The 14,026-nt window shown below is 44.5% G+C and overlaps 1 protein-coding gene across 1 annotated transcript in view; it reads right to left on the bottom strand.

Moving 5' to 3' along the window:
- The window catches only part of LOC126334682 (uncharacterized), a 42,931-nt gene extending 29,487 nt beyond the window's left edge, over positions 1–13,444 (bottom strand). Inside the window, exon 1 of the mRNA XM_049997158.1 lies at positions 13,291–13,444. Within this exon, the coding sequence (XP_049853115.1) occupies positions 13,291–13,377 (87 nt within the window). The 5' untranslated portion in view covers positions 13,378–13,444. The remainder of the gene's footprint in view (positions 1–13,290) is intronic.
- Between the last annotated feature and the right edge of the window lie 582 nt (positions 13,445–14,026).

Consider the following 14,026-nt stretch of genomic DNA (forward strand, 5'->3'; position numbering starts at 1 on the left):
CTTCTCATTCTGAGGGCTGCAATGCACTGTCACTGTTTTATTGTTGCAGCAGTTTGGCCTCCGCAGACGGGCTAACGCGTGCGTTGCAGCCCTATTACACTACCGGATAGTCTCCATTACACTGTCTCTGCACCTGCTAGTAAGTCGCCTCCTCCCGCTGCTAACATGTGAAAGAATTCTGCGTAAGCAGCCAACGATGAGAGTGCATCGATAAAAACTCTTAATCTTCAACATCTTTCTTAGATTGCTAACATTGTCGGATATGAAAGTCTCCTCGATATCATTAAGCAATTTCTTTGTGTTTGTAGTGCTACAAAATGAGTGACCCAAGTGAGACCACAGCGGTTGTTAACTACTAACTTCGCCAGATGTTTCAATCTAAAATCTCCTATAAAGTTTATAGAATGCTGCTGGGCGTCCAGAGTCATCCAGAATGTTCTAAAATTCACTCTGAGTAAGCTTGCCTTTCAAATATGGAATATTTTTTTGATGATACATGTGTCTACGCAGTTACGTACACATTTGTGATTCAAAAATTTCTGAAGAGACATTGGGTTCGAGTACATAAGAGTTCGTAATATTGCAGCACACTTGCAACTGTTGTATATTGAAGGTATCAAGAGACGACTGAAACACGATTCTCGCCTTTCTACACCAACTGCAGTTAAAGCAGTTATGTCTTATCTATGATTTAAAAGCAATTATTGTAGTTCACCTGTATGACAGGAGTCTTTAAAAGATCTTCAAATATGTAATACCTTAAGAAATGTCAAAGAAAATGGGTCACGAGTTTCGAATGATATTATAGCGTAGAAAGAATATTTTATTTTGAATATGATTTGACAAGTGAAGTTAAAGTAGAATTACAATGAATTATCAGCCAACAACTATAGTGGTATTGACGATTTCTCGAGTTTTGCTGAAGGAGATTGTAAACTGTAAGTCATATGTCGTTGTCATGAAGAATTCAGAAGTGCATTACTTGTGTACAACGTATTATCTTTAGTGTGACAACGGTAAATCTCCGGAAATCAATGAAAGTTTCCGGTGCGGTAACTGAAAATAAGAGTTGTTCCGAAAACTAATTTAAAAGAAACTAAAAGTACACTCATTTAATATATGACAAAGAATATGAGCAATGAATGGCGCTGGATTACAGACTTATCTATTATTCTTAACACTTTTGATTCACAGATGAACAATAACTGTTTTTATTCATGTAAGTGAATAATGTTTCGAATAATATTTGTTATTAACGAGTAACCAATAATAATTTATATCTGTATTCGTTATTCGTCATTCACATGAATTTCGTCCAAGTTTAGTGGCAAGTGAAGATCATCGTACATGCGCACGCTGCAAAACTCTCAGGCCATGCGGCGAGTGAGTGCAGGCACGTGAAATCCGCGTGACTGCGAACAAGTCTTCACGCGGCTGTGTCAGCCGCGTACCTAGATGTACAACGGCTCCGGCGGTTGTAATTATCATCCGAAGCCTTCGGCAACTTCCGCCAACGTTCGCGGAGCGCATTCACGCTCTCACTTGCGCGCTGCAGGCGCTTACAGGCCATGCAGATTATTGGCCACGCGTTTGCAGGGCTCTAGTAGACAGTGGTTGTGGTGGAGAAAGAGTGAAGGGGACAGTGGCAATGTGAGATAAAGTGAGCGACATTGTGGCAGCGGAACGTAGTTGACAGTGACAGAACAGTGCTAGAAAAAAGTGAAGGAGAAAGTGCCACTGGGAGAGGAATAAAGAAAGGGAGAAAGTGAAATTAAGTGAGAGCCAGTCATTGTGAGAAACAGAGTCTATGGCAATGGCAAGGAGGAAGAAGGAGAGAGAGAGAGAGAGAGAGAGAGAGAGAGAGAGAGAGAGAGAGAATGAGAATGAGAAAAAACAGGAGCAGTAGGAAGGAATTCATGAGATAGTATCAGTAACAGAGAACAAGAGGGAGACAGTGACGGTGAAAAGAGACTTGGCGCTGTAAGCATATTTGTCTGTTCTTAGTGTACATGCGATGACACCCTGTCCTCTAATACACTACTGTTCTCCGTGTCGGTAGCATTTTGCTCCTTCTGTCTTTCTTGTCACTGTACCCAAAAAAGCAAAACGCAAGGTTAGACTACACACGGACATCACACTTTCACATCGACTATCCACCTACACTGACACCACAACATTCAAACTTATCGAACCAAATTTCTAACAGGAAACCATACCATGCAAAAAAACTTTCTATTATGAAAGGACAACGCTGTGTACTTGATTCATAATTTTAATGGAAATTTCAACAGTAAAGTCGGCCCCTGCAGTAACAATGACGAAGACCCAGTTGGACCTCACTGCTTTGGAACAAGGAACAGGAGGGGAGAAAGAATGGTAAAATTTGCTCACGAACACAAACTGAAAATAACCAACAGCTTCTTCAGGAAAAATCAAAACCTAAGATGGACTTGGCGCTCGCCAGATGGCGAGACAGAAACGAAATAGATTACACTCTAACGGACAAACAAAACATGATAAAGAACATCCAAGTAATCTCACAATTCAAATTTAGCACAGACCACAGAATGGTGAGGGTAAAAATAAAAATTCTAAAGAAAAGAAGAAACATAGGAAAGGCAAGCAAAACAGAAATAGAAAAACCGAACAGAGACAAATCTAAACAAGAACTACAGAAGCAACTACAACACGCAAATATCAATACAAAACAAGGCACCCACAAAACGTATAACGCATTAGAAAAATGCATATACCAAGCTCACAAGGACACAAGCAAAGACGAGAAAAAGGAAGAAAAGTACAGGCAAATTAAGTCAGTGTACCATACAGCTAATCGACCACAGATCGATAATGTTAAAAACTAGAGATATTTCACACAAGAATAAAGAAGAGTTGGAAAAACTAGACAAAATAACGAAAAGAGAAATACAGAAAGATATCCGCGAGAACCGATCAGCAACAACGAGACAAATACTAGAAACAAACAAATCAATTAGGAAAAGGGAGTATAAGCGCACAATGCGGGAAACAATGGATACTAGGAACGAATAATTTTTTTCTTTGAAGTTTGTGGTAAGTTCCTATGGGACCAAACTGCTGAGGTCATCGGTGTCTAGGCTTAGACACTACTTAACCTAACATAAACTAACTTACGCTAAGGACAACACATACACCCATGGTCAAGGGAGGACTCGAACCTCCGATGGGGGTAGCCGCGCGAACCTTGTCAATGGGCCCTAGACCACGCGAACCGTGGCAATGCGCCCTAGACCGCACGGCTACTCCACGCAGCCAAAACGAAGAATCAGGCGGAAGAACATCTAAATACAAGAGAGGATACAACCAAATCCGCAACGGAAATCTACGAAGCAATATACAAAAATTCACTACCAAACAAAGCCACAGACAACAACCCTGTCGATCCAGACCCAAACACCACTGAAACCATTCCCGCTATAATACACAGCGAGGTTAGAACATCTATCACTGAAATGAAAAATATACAATGAGCTCTTAAAATAAGCCCAAGATCTCCTAACACCAATCATTACAGAAGTATTCAACAAAATCATACAAACCGAAGACATTCCCGATCAGTGGAAAACAAGTAGGATTGTACTTTTGCACAAAAAGATACGAAAGATGATATGTATAATTATAGACCCCTAAGAACTGTACACGAAAATATTAACAAGGCGATTAACAAAAACACTAGACGAGAACCAACCGTCAGAAGAAGCAGGATCCCCGAAAGAATTTAGTATAGTGGACCATATTCAAACCATTAATCATATAATAGAAAAATCGGCAGATCGCCACCTCAAAATATACGTACCTTGCTTTTGTTGATTACAGCAAAGCATTCGATACCATCTAACACCGAAACATACTTCAAGCACTAAGAAATCAAGAAGAAGAGACAAAATACATCCAATTACTAAGGAATATTCAAAACCACAACTTCGCTAAAGTTAAAACCGCAAAGACAGGCCACCCTTTCCGCATGGAATGAGGAGTTAGACAAGGGGATCCCATCTCCACAAAACTATTTACCTACATACTAGAGAACATATTCAGAAACCTAAAAATGGATAAGAAAGACGGAATATGCGGAATATGCCTCAACGGCAAGAGGCTATCAAATAATTTGAGCTTCGCTGACGACGTAGTCCTGTTCGCCAAAACTACAGGGTAACTGCAGTCAGTGCTCCAGGAGTTTAGCAGACATAGCAAGATGGCGGGACTCACAATAAACAAATCTAAGTCGCAAGTGATGACAAATGGATTGGAAACCCCAATATATCTCGAAGGAACGAAAATAATGTATGAATCATAATACATATAGCTAGCCCAAATAATTTAATTTACAACAAAATGGAAAACGAAATAAAACGAAGAGTTTCCTTAAGTTGGAAAGCTTTCTGCGCCTTAAAGTTCATATTGCCAGACAGAACCCTGATCGGAGGCTCAAAATGGAGGCACTTGATAGCTGCGTTTTTCCAGTGTTACTGTATGGATGTCAGACAAGGGCTCTTAAAGCCAAAGAGAGAAACACTCTACAGGTACGCCAAAGGAAAATGCAGAGGAAGATCCTTGGCATCTCTCTGAAAGACAGAATATCGAACACCTCGATACACAAGATGTCAGCAACAATAGACATAGCACAACAGTCTACGAAGACGAAATGGAAAAGGGGCGGCCACGTGGCGATGCTGCAAGGCGACAGATGGACGGCATGAGCTACCACATGGGATCCCTACACCGGCAGGACACTCTCAGAAGGACCAAGACGCAAATAGTTGGACTTATTCAGAAACCAAGCAGGAAGACAGTGGGCCAGCATAGCCAAAAACAGAAAGGAGTGGAGGGAACTAGAGCTACAACTAAGTGATCAAGTGTAATTCAATGTGTAGTGTGCATCAAGTGCGGTACCCTCTTCCGTGTTCTAGCTCATCGCGCGAGTCTTTAAAAGCAGCTACCCCTACTTGTAAGAGGCCTTTACCCTCAATGGGACAACAGGCTATTTTCATTCATTCATTTCATTATCTTCAAAACCCACTGAAATCATGTCAGCCGACCGAGGGAGCACATTAGAAAAGCTCTAAGCTCACACTTGCAAGAAACAATGTTAAAACTCGCCATTGACATTAGTTTTATTTTATTTCAGTTATAGCGGCACACTAACATTCCTAATGCCCATGGCCTTACTGCTATCGAACACTACCTTTCCAGACGCCCTATGGATTCCAAACCAACAACCTCCTTCCTAGTCTCCATGACCAACTATATCCTCATCCACAATTACTTCTCCCTTCAAGACATTACCTACAAACAAATCCGCGGTACGGCTATAGTCACCCGCTTGGCACCATCCTATGCTAACCTATTCATGGGCCATCTAGAGGAATCCATCCTAAAAATCCAGAATCCTAAACCCCTCACCTGGTTCAGATTCATTGATGACATCTTTGCTATCTGGATTGAAGGTGAGGACACCTTATTCACATTCCTCCAGACCCTCAACAACTTCTCCCCCATTTCCTTCACCTGGTCCCACTCAACCCAAAAAGCCATCTTCCTAGATGTTGACCTCTGCCGCAGAGACGGCTACATCAGTACCTCCGTCCATAACAAACCTACTAACCACCAGAAATACCTCCACTTCGACATCTGCCACCCGTTTCATACCAAGAAGTCCCTTCCGTACAGCCTAGCTACCCGTGGTCGTCGCATCTGCAGTGACCAGCAATCCTTCTCTAAATATAGCTAGAGTCTCACTGAAGCCTTCACTGACTGTAATTATCCTCTCATCCTCGTACAAAAACGAATCTCCCTCCATGTACTAAAATCCCACAGTCTGGCCACAGAGGAGCATTCCCGTCGTAACTCAGCACCATCTAGGACTGGAGCAACTGAATTACGTTCTCCGTCAGGGTTTGGATTACCTCTTGTCGTGCCCTGAAATGAGAAATGTCCTACCCAGTATCCTTCCCACCCCTCCTACCGTGGTATTCCGCCGTCCCCGAACCTGCACAATATACTAGTCCATCCTTACACAACCCCAGCTCCCAATCCCTTACCTCATGGCTCATACCCCTGTAATAGACCTAGATGCAAAATACCTATCACATCAAAGGCAGGGCTAACTGTGATCTACAAGTTAAGCTGCAACCACTGTGATGCGTTCTTTGTAGGCATGACAACCAACAAGCTGTCTGTCCGCATGAACGGCCACCGACATACTCTGGCCAAAAAAAAAAGGGGACCACCCTGCAGCTGAACACGCTGCCAAACATGATACCCCTCATCTCAATGACCACTTCACAGCCTGTGGCGTATGGATCCTTCCCACCAACACCAGCTTTTCTGAATTGTGCAGGTGGGAACTTTCACTGCAATACATCCTACGTTCCTGTAACTCTCCTGGCCTCAACCTTTGTTAGTCACTGTCCTCACCCATCCAGCCCCCTCCCTGTTCCCATTCCAGCACTACACAGCCGTCATTTCACCTCCACACCCAGTATTTTAATTTCTTTAATTTTTATATTTGTTTCTCTACTTTCCGCTACTTACCCCCTCCCCCCTCCGCACCTTCTCTCCTACTCTCCGTCTAAACTGCAACACTTGACTGTCCGCCACTCCCACCATACTATCCCTCCCGCTCCGCCCCAGCGTCCTCCTTACCCCCATCCAGTCGCCACTCTCATCATGCACTGGTGTTGCTGATCGCAGCCCTCTGAGACTGCAGATGTGTGAGCAAATTGTGCTTGCGCGCGCGCGCGCGTGTGTGTGTGTGTGTGTGTGTGTGTGTGTGTGTGTGTGTGTGTGTGCGCGTGTGAGTATGTGTGTATACTGCTGACACAGGCCTTAATGGCGTGAATCTTTTTATTGTGCTTGTCGCGGCTCAGCATCTCCTCTGTATGGTGAGTAGCAACTTTCCTTCTCTCGTATTGTTACATTCCATCCTGGATTTTCCCTTGTTTGACAATGACAACTCATTGACAGATGTATGACAACGCTCCTAACTGTAGTGAGCAACGTCACTGTAAATCTCCACGCCTCTTCCGCATATAGAAAATCTTTTCCCATTCACTGTCTCGTAAACAGTGCTGTCGTTCAACTCACATATTGCGTGATCCGTCAAAAAGACAACAGACTTACTGTGTGTGTCTAGGAACCACTATGTCGGGGCTCATAGGCCTCCAACATAACAGTACTACTTTGGGGATGGCCTAACCGATAAATTGCAGGGGCTACATCGGTGAACGCCACTGCATTTCAGACTGCACGACTCGCTTGCAGATGGCAGTAATATCTTTACAGGTGGCCAGGGTCAGTAAGGATTCACACGTTTTCGCCGGATCAAGTCTCACAGTATCGTGGTGCCTCAACATTACCTAGGCCGGAGCATGATTATGCCCCCCCCCCCCCCCCCCCCATTCGAGTGCGAAATGTCGAGCGTTATAAATGTGCGTACTGCCATCGCGGACTGAGCCTCCTCCGAGGGGATCTGGAACCTATCGGTTGGCAACCTTCAGACCTCAATCGGTCGGAAACCGTAGCCCGTCACCCCACTATGATGAATGATGCTGTGGAAGCGGAGCCCGAGAAGAATATGTGGATACATCGTCGGTAGGCGCTGAAGATATTGCTACCGATCCCGCCTAGCCGGTGCTTCCTTCTCTGCTGGTTCTTATCAACTAAGTCGGCAACAATCAAGCCACCAGTGCCAACGTCGTCGCTTAAACTAGTTGCGTAACCATCGCAAAAGTCTAGCTCCACATATGTGATGTGGAATGCTCCCAAATGACTAAACACGCCTTTAAAACACGTCGCCTGCATACCATCGAGCCGCAACAGACAAAGCATTCTTTCGATTCAGTGGCTAAAAAGGACACACCAGGATTTCGGGAAGCGATAGCAGAACACCAAGAAGCCGTCGCTGCACTGTAAACGCCGAAAACACCGCTGCTAGAGCTGCAGTACTCCGGCGAATATCACACACTACACCATAAATTACGGGACGTCTTCATCGGTCACGTCTTCGAAGTGTGGCCTAATGGGAAGAATTTATACAAGATCTGCACACAAGTGACTGAAGATAACTGCAAGAACGTGGCATTTCCCTATCAGAAAAATGTTCTGTTCTACACCTTTGCAACAGGCCCTAAAACAGTTTAGTCTCGGTCTACGAGACCTGCGTTTCAGCATTGTCGCAGAAAACATACAGTATATTCTGGTCTCCGAAAACTCGCTCTGCGACTCCATTGTTTCTGTTGATGGTCCAACACACTCAGTTCAACCGAAAGATGTACACAATCATTTACCTTGCTGGCACATAAAAAAACGATATAAGATCTTCGCTCCAGTCGTTGTAGCCCCCAGTACTTCCGGTGTCAGAAGAGTGGACATTTCATCTGCCACTGCCCTCTTGCTGGATCAAGTATGCCGGCCATGACACCAGCATTGACTACAACCTGAAGAAAGTAGTCGACAAACTGAAACGTAACAACTGCAAAGTCGCTCTTGTCTCCAGTTACAAGGACTGTAAAGCCTTCAAGAAAGCAGCTGTACAGCAGAAAGGACAATACCTCCACCTAGCAAAAGAAGAGTTCTGCTGCGCCAGTGCGTGAGGATGTAACCTCCAAATTGGCAGTCCCTGGCGCATGACTGCCCCACAGCAGCCACAACTGTAGCCTGTTCAGCGATCATCCGTTTCTACACCGTCAGAATCTTCTCTGGACCAAGGCACTTCCTCTTCACCATGCCACCCAGATATACAGCACGTCTCTATACGACGATAACACCGAGGAGAGCGGAATTGTACTGCGACCAACAACGGCAGCCCCTGTACTGTCATCAATAAAGCTACTATTCCTTCTGCAACACCTCCTCGTGTGGCCAAGGATGCCTCCTCTGATCGAACGACCTCACAAGTCTACTGATCATGATCACCACAATGATGAACACTCTCTGGGATCTCATCCAAGACTTGGAGCAACTACCACAACCAGCTAACTGCAGCAGTTCAGCAAGCCACTAAGGCATCCATCACGACGTATTACACATCTGTCCGTGGCCATTATCATCGATGATGCGTTTCCTGTATGTGGAGTGCCAGTGGTATACACATCCAACAAGACGAATTCGTCACTTTTTCCGTGAGGAAGCCATCGATATCTGATATATAATAGAAACCCACCCTAAAGAAGGGGCCAATGTTCATGTAGCAAATTTCTTCCGCTGTTCCACGTGTAATACCCAACAGCAGACGTTGATATGGCCATTTAGTGCGATCAAACGATCACCATCACCTGCTGCAACCTCCACACCTTCTGTTACTGGAGGCTACTGAGGTCACTGTTGACGTGGCCGATGGTTAGAATGACTTTATCACTACATACTGGCCTCCTCTTGAAAATTAGAATCCAGCTGATTTCTGTATCCTACTTTATCTCCAAGGCAGGTTTTTCCTCAGGGGAGATTTTAATGCCAAACAATGGCATGTCACTCTTGGGCAATGAATATCAGCTCCAGGCGCTTGTACATGAGGTTGAGCAGCTTCAAGAAATCACTGTTGAACCACATTCACAAACCATTTTCTCTTCTGGACAAGGATGCAACCCGATGTTCAAGATTTTGCGATCTGTAAAGGACTACTCTACATGGTGTCTGCTAGCACAAAGATAACAATCCTTTCGTGCTTGAACTCTCGACCGACGGTGCTCCTATGCACTGGTGAGGGATTAGTATTTGCAGAATCAGCTGGGATGATATCCGCGTCCTCCTAGGCGCCTCTATGCAGGAGACGCCGGACCCTGCAGTGCTGGGTGCGGATGCAGTGCTTCATAATGCCATGTCTGGTGTCTTCCTGCAAATCATCGATTCTGCACCCAGTGGAGGCGACGATTAGCCATGAGACAAATGTGGACGCAACCACAGCATCTTCTATAAGCTAATGGTTTTGTGTGGAAGGACATCCAGTGGTTTCTCCACAAGAAATAATGTAATTCACCGCTTCAGGCCGGCGACGTCGTCACGAGGAGCCTAACGTGCTGTGACTATCTTCACTGACAACTGCACTTCGGTGGAGCATCCCGTTAATCCCAGCCACAACGCTATGCTTGCTGAGCAGCTTTTGGTACTCTAGAGGAGGTGTGACGCAGATGACGACATTGGACCTTTAACGGTAGAGGATATCGAAGATCAGTGGAGGAGTCTCAATGAAAAGAAGGCTGGAAAGGCTGATGTAATCACAAACCAGATACTGAGCGCCTGCCACCACTCGCCTGTATCGAGATCACTGCTGGCTTCAATGCCATTCTGAGGACGGTGTAGTACTCCAAAGCATGGATGCATGCAGAGATAGTGGCTATCCACAAGCCACACAAGGATCCTCGATCCTCTACTAGTTATCGCCCAAACAGATTTCTTCATTCGCTCTCTGACGTTTTTGAGTGGTTGCATCTGAAGAGACTGCAAGTCCACATCCGTGAGAACAGCTCCTTCCCAGTGAACGATTTGGATTCTGGTGCAACCATTCGACACCTTACTCCAAATGATGCAGCTGAAAGAGAATCCCAGGAAGCAGTGGAATGCCGAGGATACTTCAGAGGTGTCAAAAATGGTTCAAATGGCTCTGAGCACTATGGGACATAACATCTGTGGTCATCAGACCCCCAGAACTTAGAACTACTTAAACCTAACTAACCTAAGGACATCACACACATCCATGCCCGAGGCAGGATTCGAACCTGCGACCTTAGCAGTCGCACGGTTCCGGACTGCGCGCCTAGATCCACTCGGCTACAGCAGCTGGCTCAGAGGTGTCCTCCTCGTTGTTCCCTGAGAATTTGATTCCATGTGAGACGAGGGCCTCCTCGTCAAATTATTAGTGCTAGGGTCCCTTTGTCACACGTCTGGCTTCTTAGGTGCTACCTGCACGATCGTACTTTCCACGTCCATGCCTACTCATGTGAATCATTTTGCCGCCACATCCATATCAGTGTCTCGCGAGGTTCCATTCTGTGACCCTTGTTGTACATCCTCTCCGCAAGTAATATGCCATAGTTGCAGAACACCCATGTGGCGTTATATATAGATGACACCACGCTCCTCAGCACCAGCAGACACCCACATATTCTGCAGCGACAACTTCAAAGTGACCTCGACGACCCTGTTACCTGAGCCACCATCATCATCCTGCGTGCAACTCACGGAAGTCCCACATCACCACTCGCTTTACGGCTCTTGCCTGTAGGTTTCCCACCTCCAGACAACAAGGAAGGTCGTTTCCATGGTCGAATAGAGTGAAACATTTGGATATCATGTTCGACTGCGCCTTACGTGACTCCTCAACAACCAAAATGTAAGCTGCTTGGCGAAAGCGCGTTTCCGCTAGCTTCACCCAGTTCTGAATCTACAGATCAATACTATAGCCACTCAGAGTATGTAGTGGTAGTCTGGTGAAATGCGAAGCACAATGTATAGGACGTCTTAAATGTGTCCAGAACTGAACTCTCAAGTTGGCTCTTCACTTCCCTCCGAACTAACCGACGGAACTGGTCCGTCAGCTGAAGGGCGGTCCCTACCTTCGAGAACGCTTCCGCGAGATGTCTCGGACTTCCTTCAGCAAGAAGGAGGCTCGCTGAACAGGCGCTGGGCACACCAGTACTAGCTGCCCCAAATTGCTACACAGCCGGTCAGCTTTGCTATAAATATTTTTAAGGAAAGGATCAGCTCAAAAGGTTAGAGGAACAACCTACCTCCACCACACTCTGGGCAACAGTTTCGCAACACGTTCTCTAAGGAGCAGTGGCCAGCCAGTTCTCCGTAGACGAGATCTCTGGGCTTTTGCACCGATTGATGCCACGGTTCTTCAATGATAAACTCTCCTGGAGTCATCCCACGATAGGTCATCCGACGCCAGCCTGCCTACTGGGAAGCCTCCCGTCCGCTGCGACATGGAGCAGCCATCTGTGGTCTTCGAGTAACTCGGCACTTGGTCGACTGTACTGGATATTTTTCATCTGATACAGTGTTTTTTGCACAACTAGACATTCCATTCCTCTTATATTGACTCTAAATACTGTACTTTAGTTTTCTGTGGCTTACAGTCTACTGGGCTTACGTATCTTTTCATTTCAAAGACAAGGATTTAGCTGTGAACTGGTTTTTGTATTGTGTAAATACACTCTGAAGGAGGAGGACAAAAGTTTATATCCATTTTAATGAACATGCGTACGTGGACCTTAGTTTCTCTGCGCCAAAACTGGCAAGGGCTATTTCACAAACGATCCAGTTCGATCGCGCCAAGCTGTTTGTATCTCGAAGACGTATTTCATTTCCAGAGGTGCTGCCAGCGAGTCTACGTGGGAAATAGTCTTTTAAGCTGACCGTTCCAGATGAACAGCGTACCACATACTGAAGGGTTTAAAGCATTGTGTACAATCACAAAGCTAAGTTTCTTAGACGTCACAATGCACAGACACAATAATAAATTCAACATTCGTGCCCAGAACAACAGAACAAGATGGACGAACAAGTGAACGTCACATAAACAGTGGAAAAATGTGTACTATGAAGCTCTGCTCAAACACCCTGTAGAAGCGCGAACACGTGAGCTGTACAGAAATTAACGTACACACATTTGCTTACAGACTGCTCCCTCTCCCCAATCAACATTTCACAAACCACAACGATAGTCAGCATACATCTCAACACATTTTCGAAAAATAGTACTGTACTATAAAAAGGCCAGTCAAAGAGGGAAACAGCGAATCTTTGTTTGCAACATAGCATAATATAACGACAGTAGTGCTGTAGAAAAAAGTATCGATAATTTCATATTATACCTAAAATTTGAGAAATTATGCTTAGTAATAGCAGATGACATAGTGAAAAGCGATATTTATACTTGTGCTGCAAATGTAAAACAGACTCTGGGAGGCCAATGTGTAATAATAAGGTACACACTTTTTCTTCAAGTTGATATTTCTATCAATATAATAATGTAAACACTACAATCTGAAACACTGGTAAATATCGTAATGAACCGTTAAAAAGATAATAAATAAAAATCCACTTAAGATGGTCAAATTTCTCCGAACAAGTCTGGGTAACAAGACAAGGAAAACTGTGTTCGCTCATTGCAGGACCACGTTTTCTTATTTCGCGAGTGTATTTACTCAGGTTACAACTATTTATAATGGAAGGTTGTACAAGGCATATTGCTCTACATTCGAAAATAGCTAACAGATTATGCCAACAGTATATTAAGAATATACTTACATTTGACACATTCATGAGCAGCTTTTCGGTTATTGGTTCGCTCCCAAAATAAAAATTTCTTATTCGTTCGATCAGTTCTGCATCCATAGTAGAAGCAAAAAGATGGTTAAAGTTTTTATCTAAAGCTTCCAGTGACTCCTTCGAACCCAGGCCGCCACCTGGAAGAGAAGAAAAAGTGTTGTGTTCTAGTCATGAGTAGCTTAAAACCCTTAGAAGTCATTAAAGAACTTACAGTTCTTGAATTAATTGTTTTCTGTCATAAGAATCGTATTGTGTAAGTTCAGGCGCTCGCTTAACATAGTGGTCGCTGCTGACCCCTACCCTATGATAGACTACTTATCCTTTGTTAATATAGCAGACATATGCGTGACCGCTCAAACCTGAATATGCACCTAGGAGTCAAGACATCTGTCATTTTCTTCCAATTCACGTTAATTACTACATTCACCAGGAAATGACCGGTGATAATCCTAAGTTAAAATGGCGATTCATGCCTGCGTGGGCTTGGTTTCATGTCACCACATTGCCGTTTTTTAATTTTTCGGAAGTTTTTCGCTATTTCGACGTTCATATAAACGTGTAATTATTTCTACTCATTGAAAATCGCACCTGGATGACATGGCATCGAGATGAGAAGTCAGAATATTTTTATTTATTTAATGGAAATTTTTCGGTGTTTCCACACTTACACAAGTGTCTCCTCCACACGCTTGACGTTCACCTAGATTGCTTGAAG

This window comes from Schistocerca gregaria, chromosome 2 (genome assembly GCF_023897955.1).
Source record: "Schistocerca gregaria isolate iqSchGreg1 chromosome 2, iqSchGreg1.2, whole genome shotgun sequence".
NCBI lineage: Eukaryota > Metazoa > Arthropoda > Insecta > Orthoptera > Acrididae > Schistocerca > Schistocerca gregaria.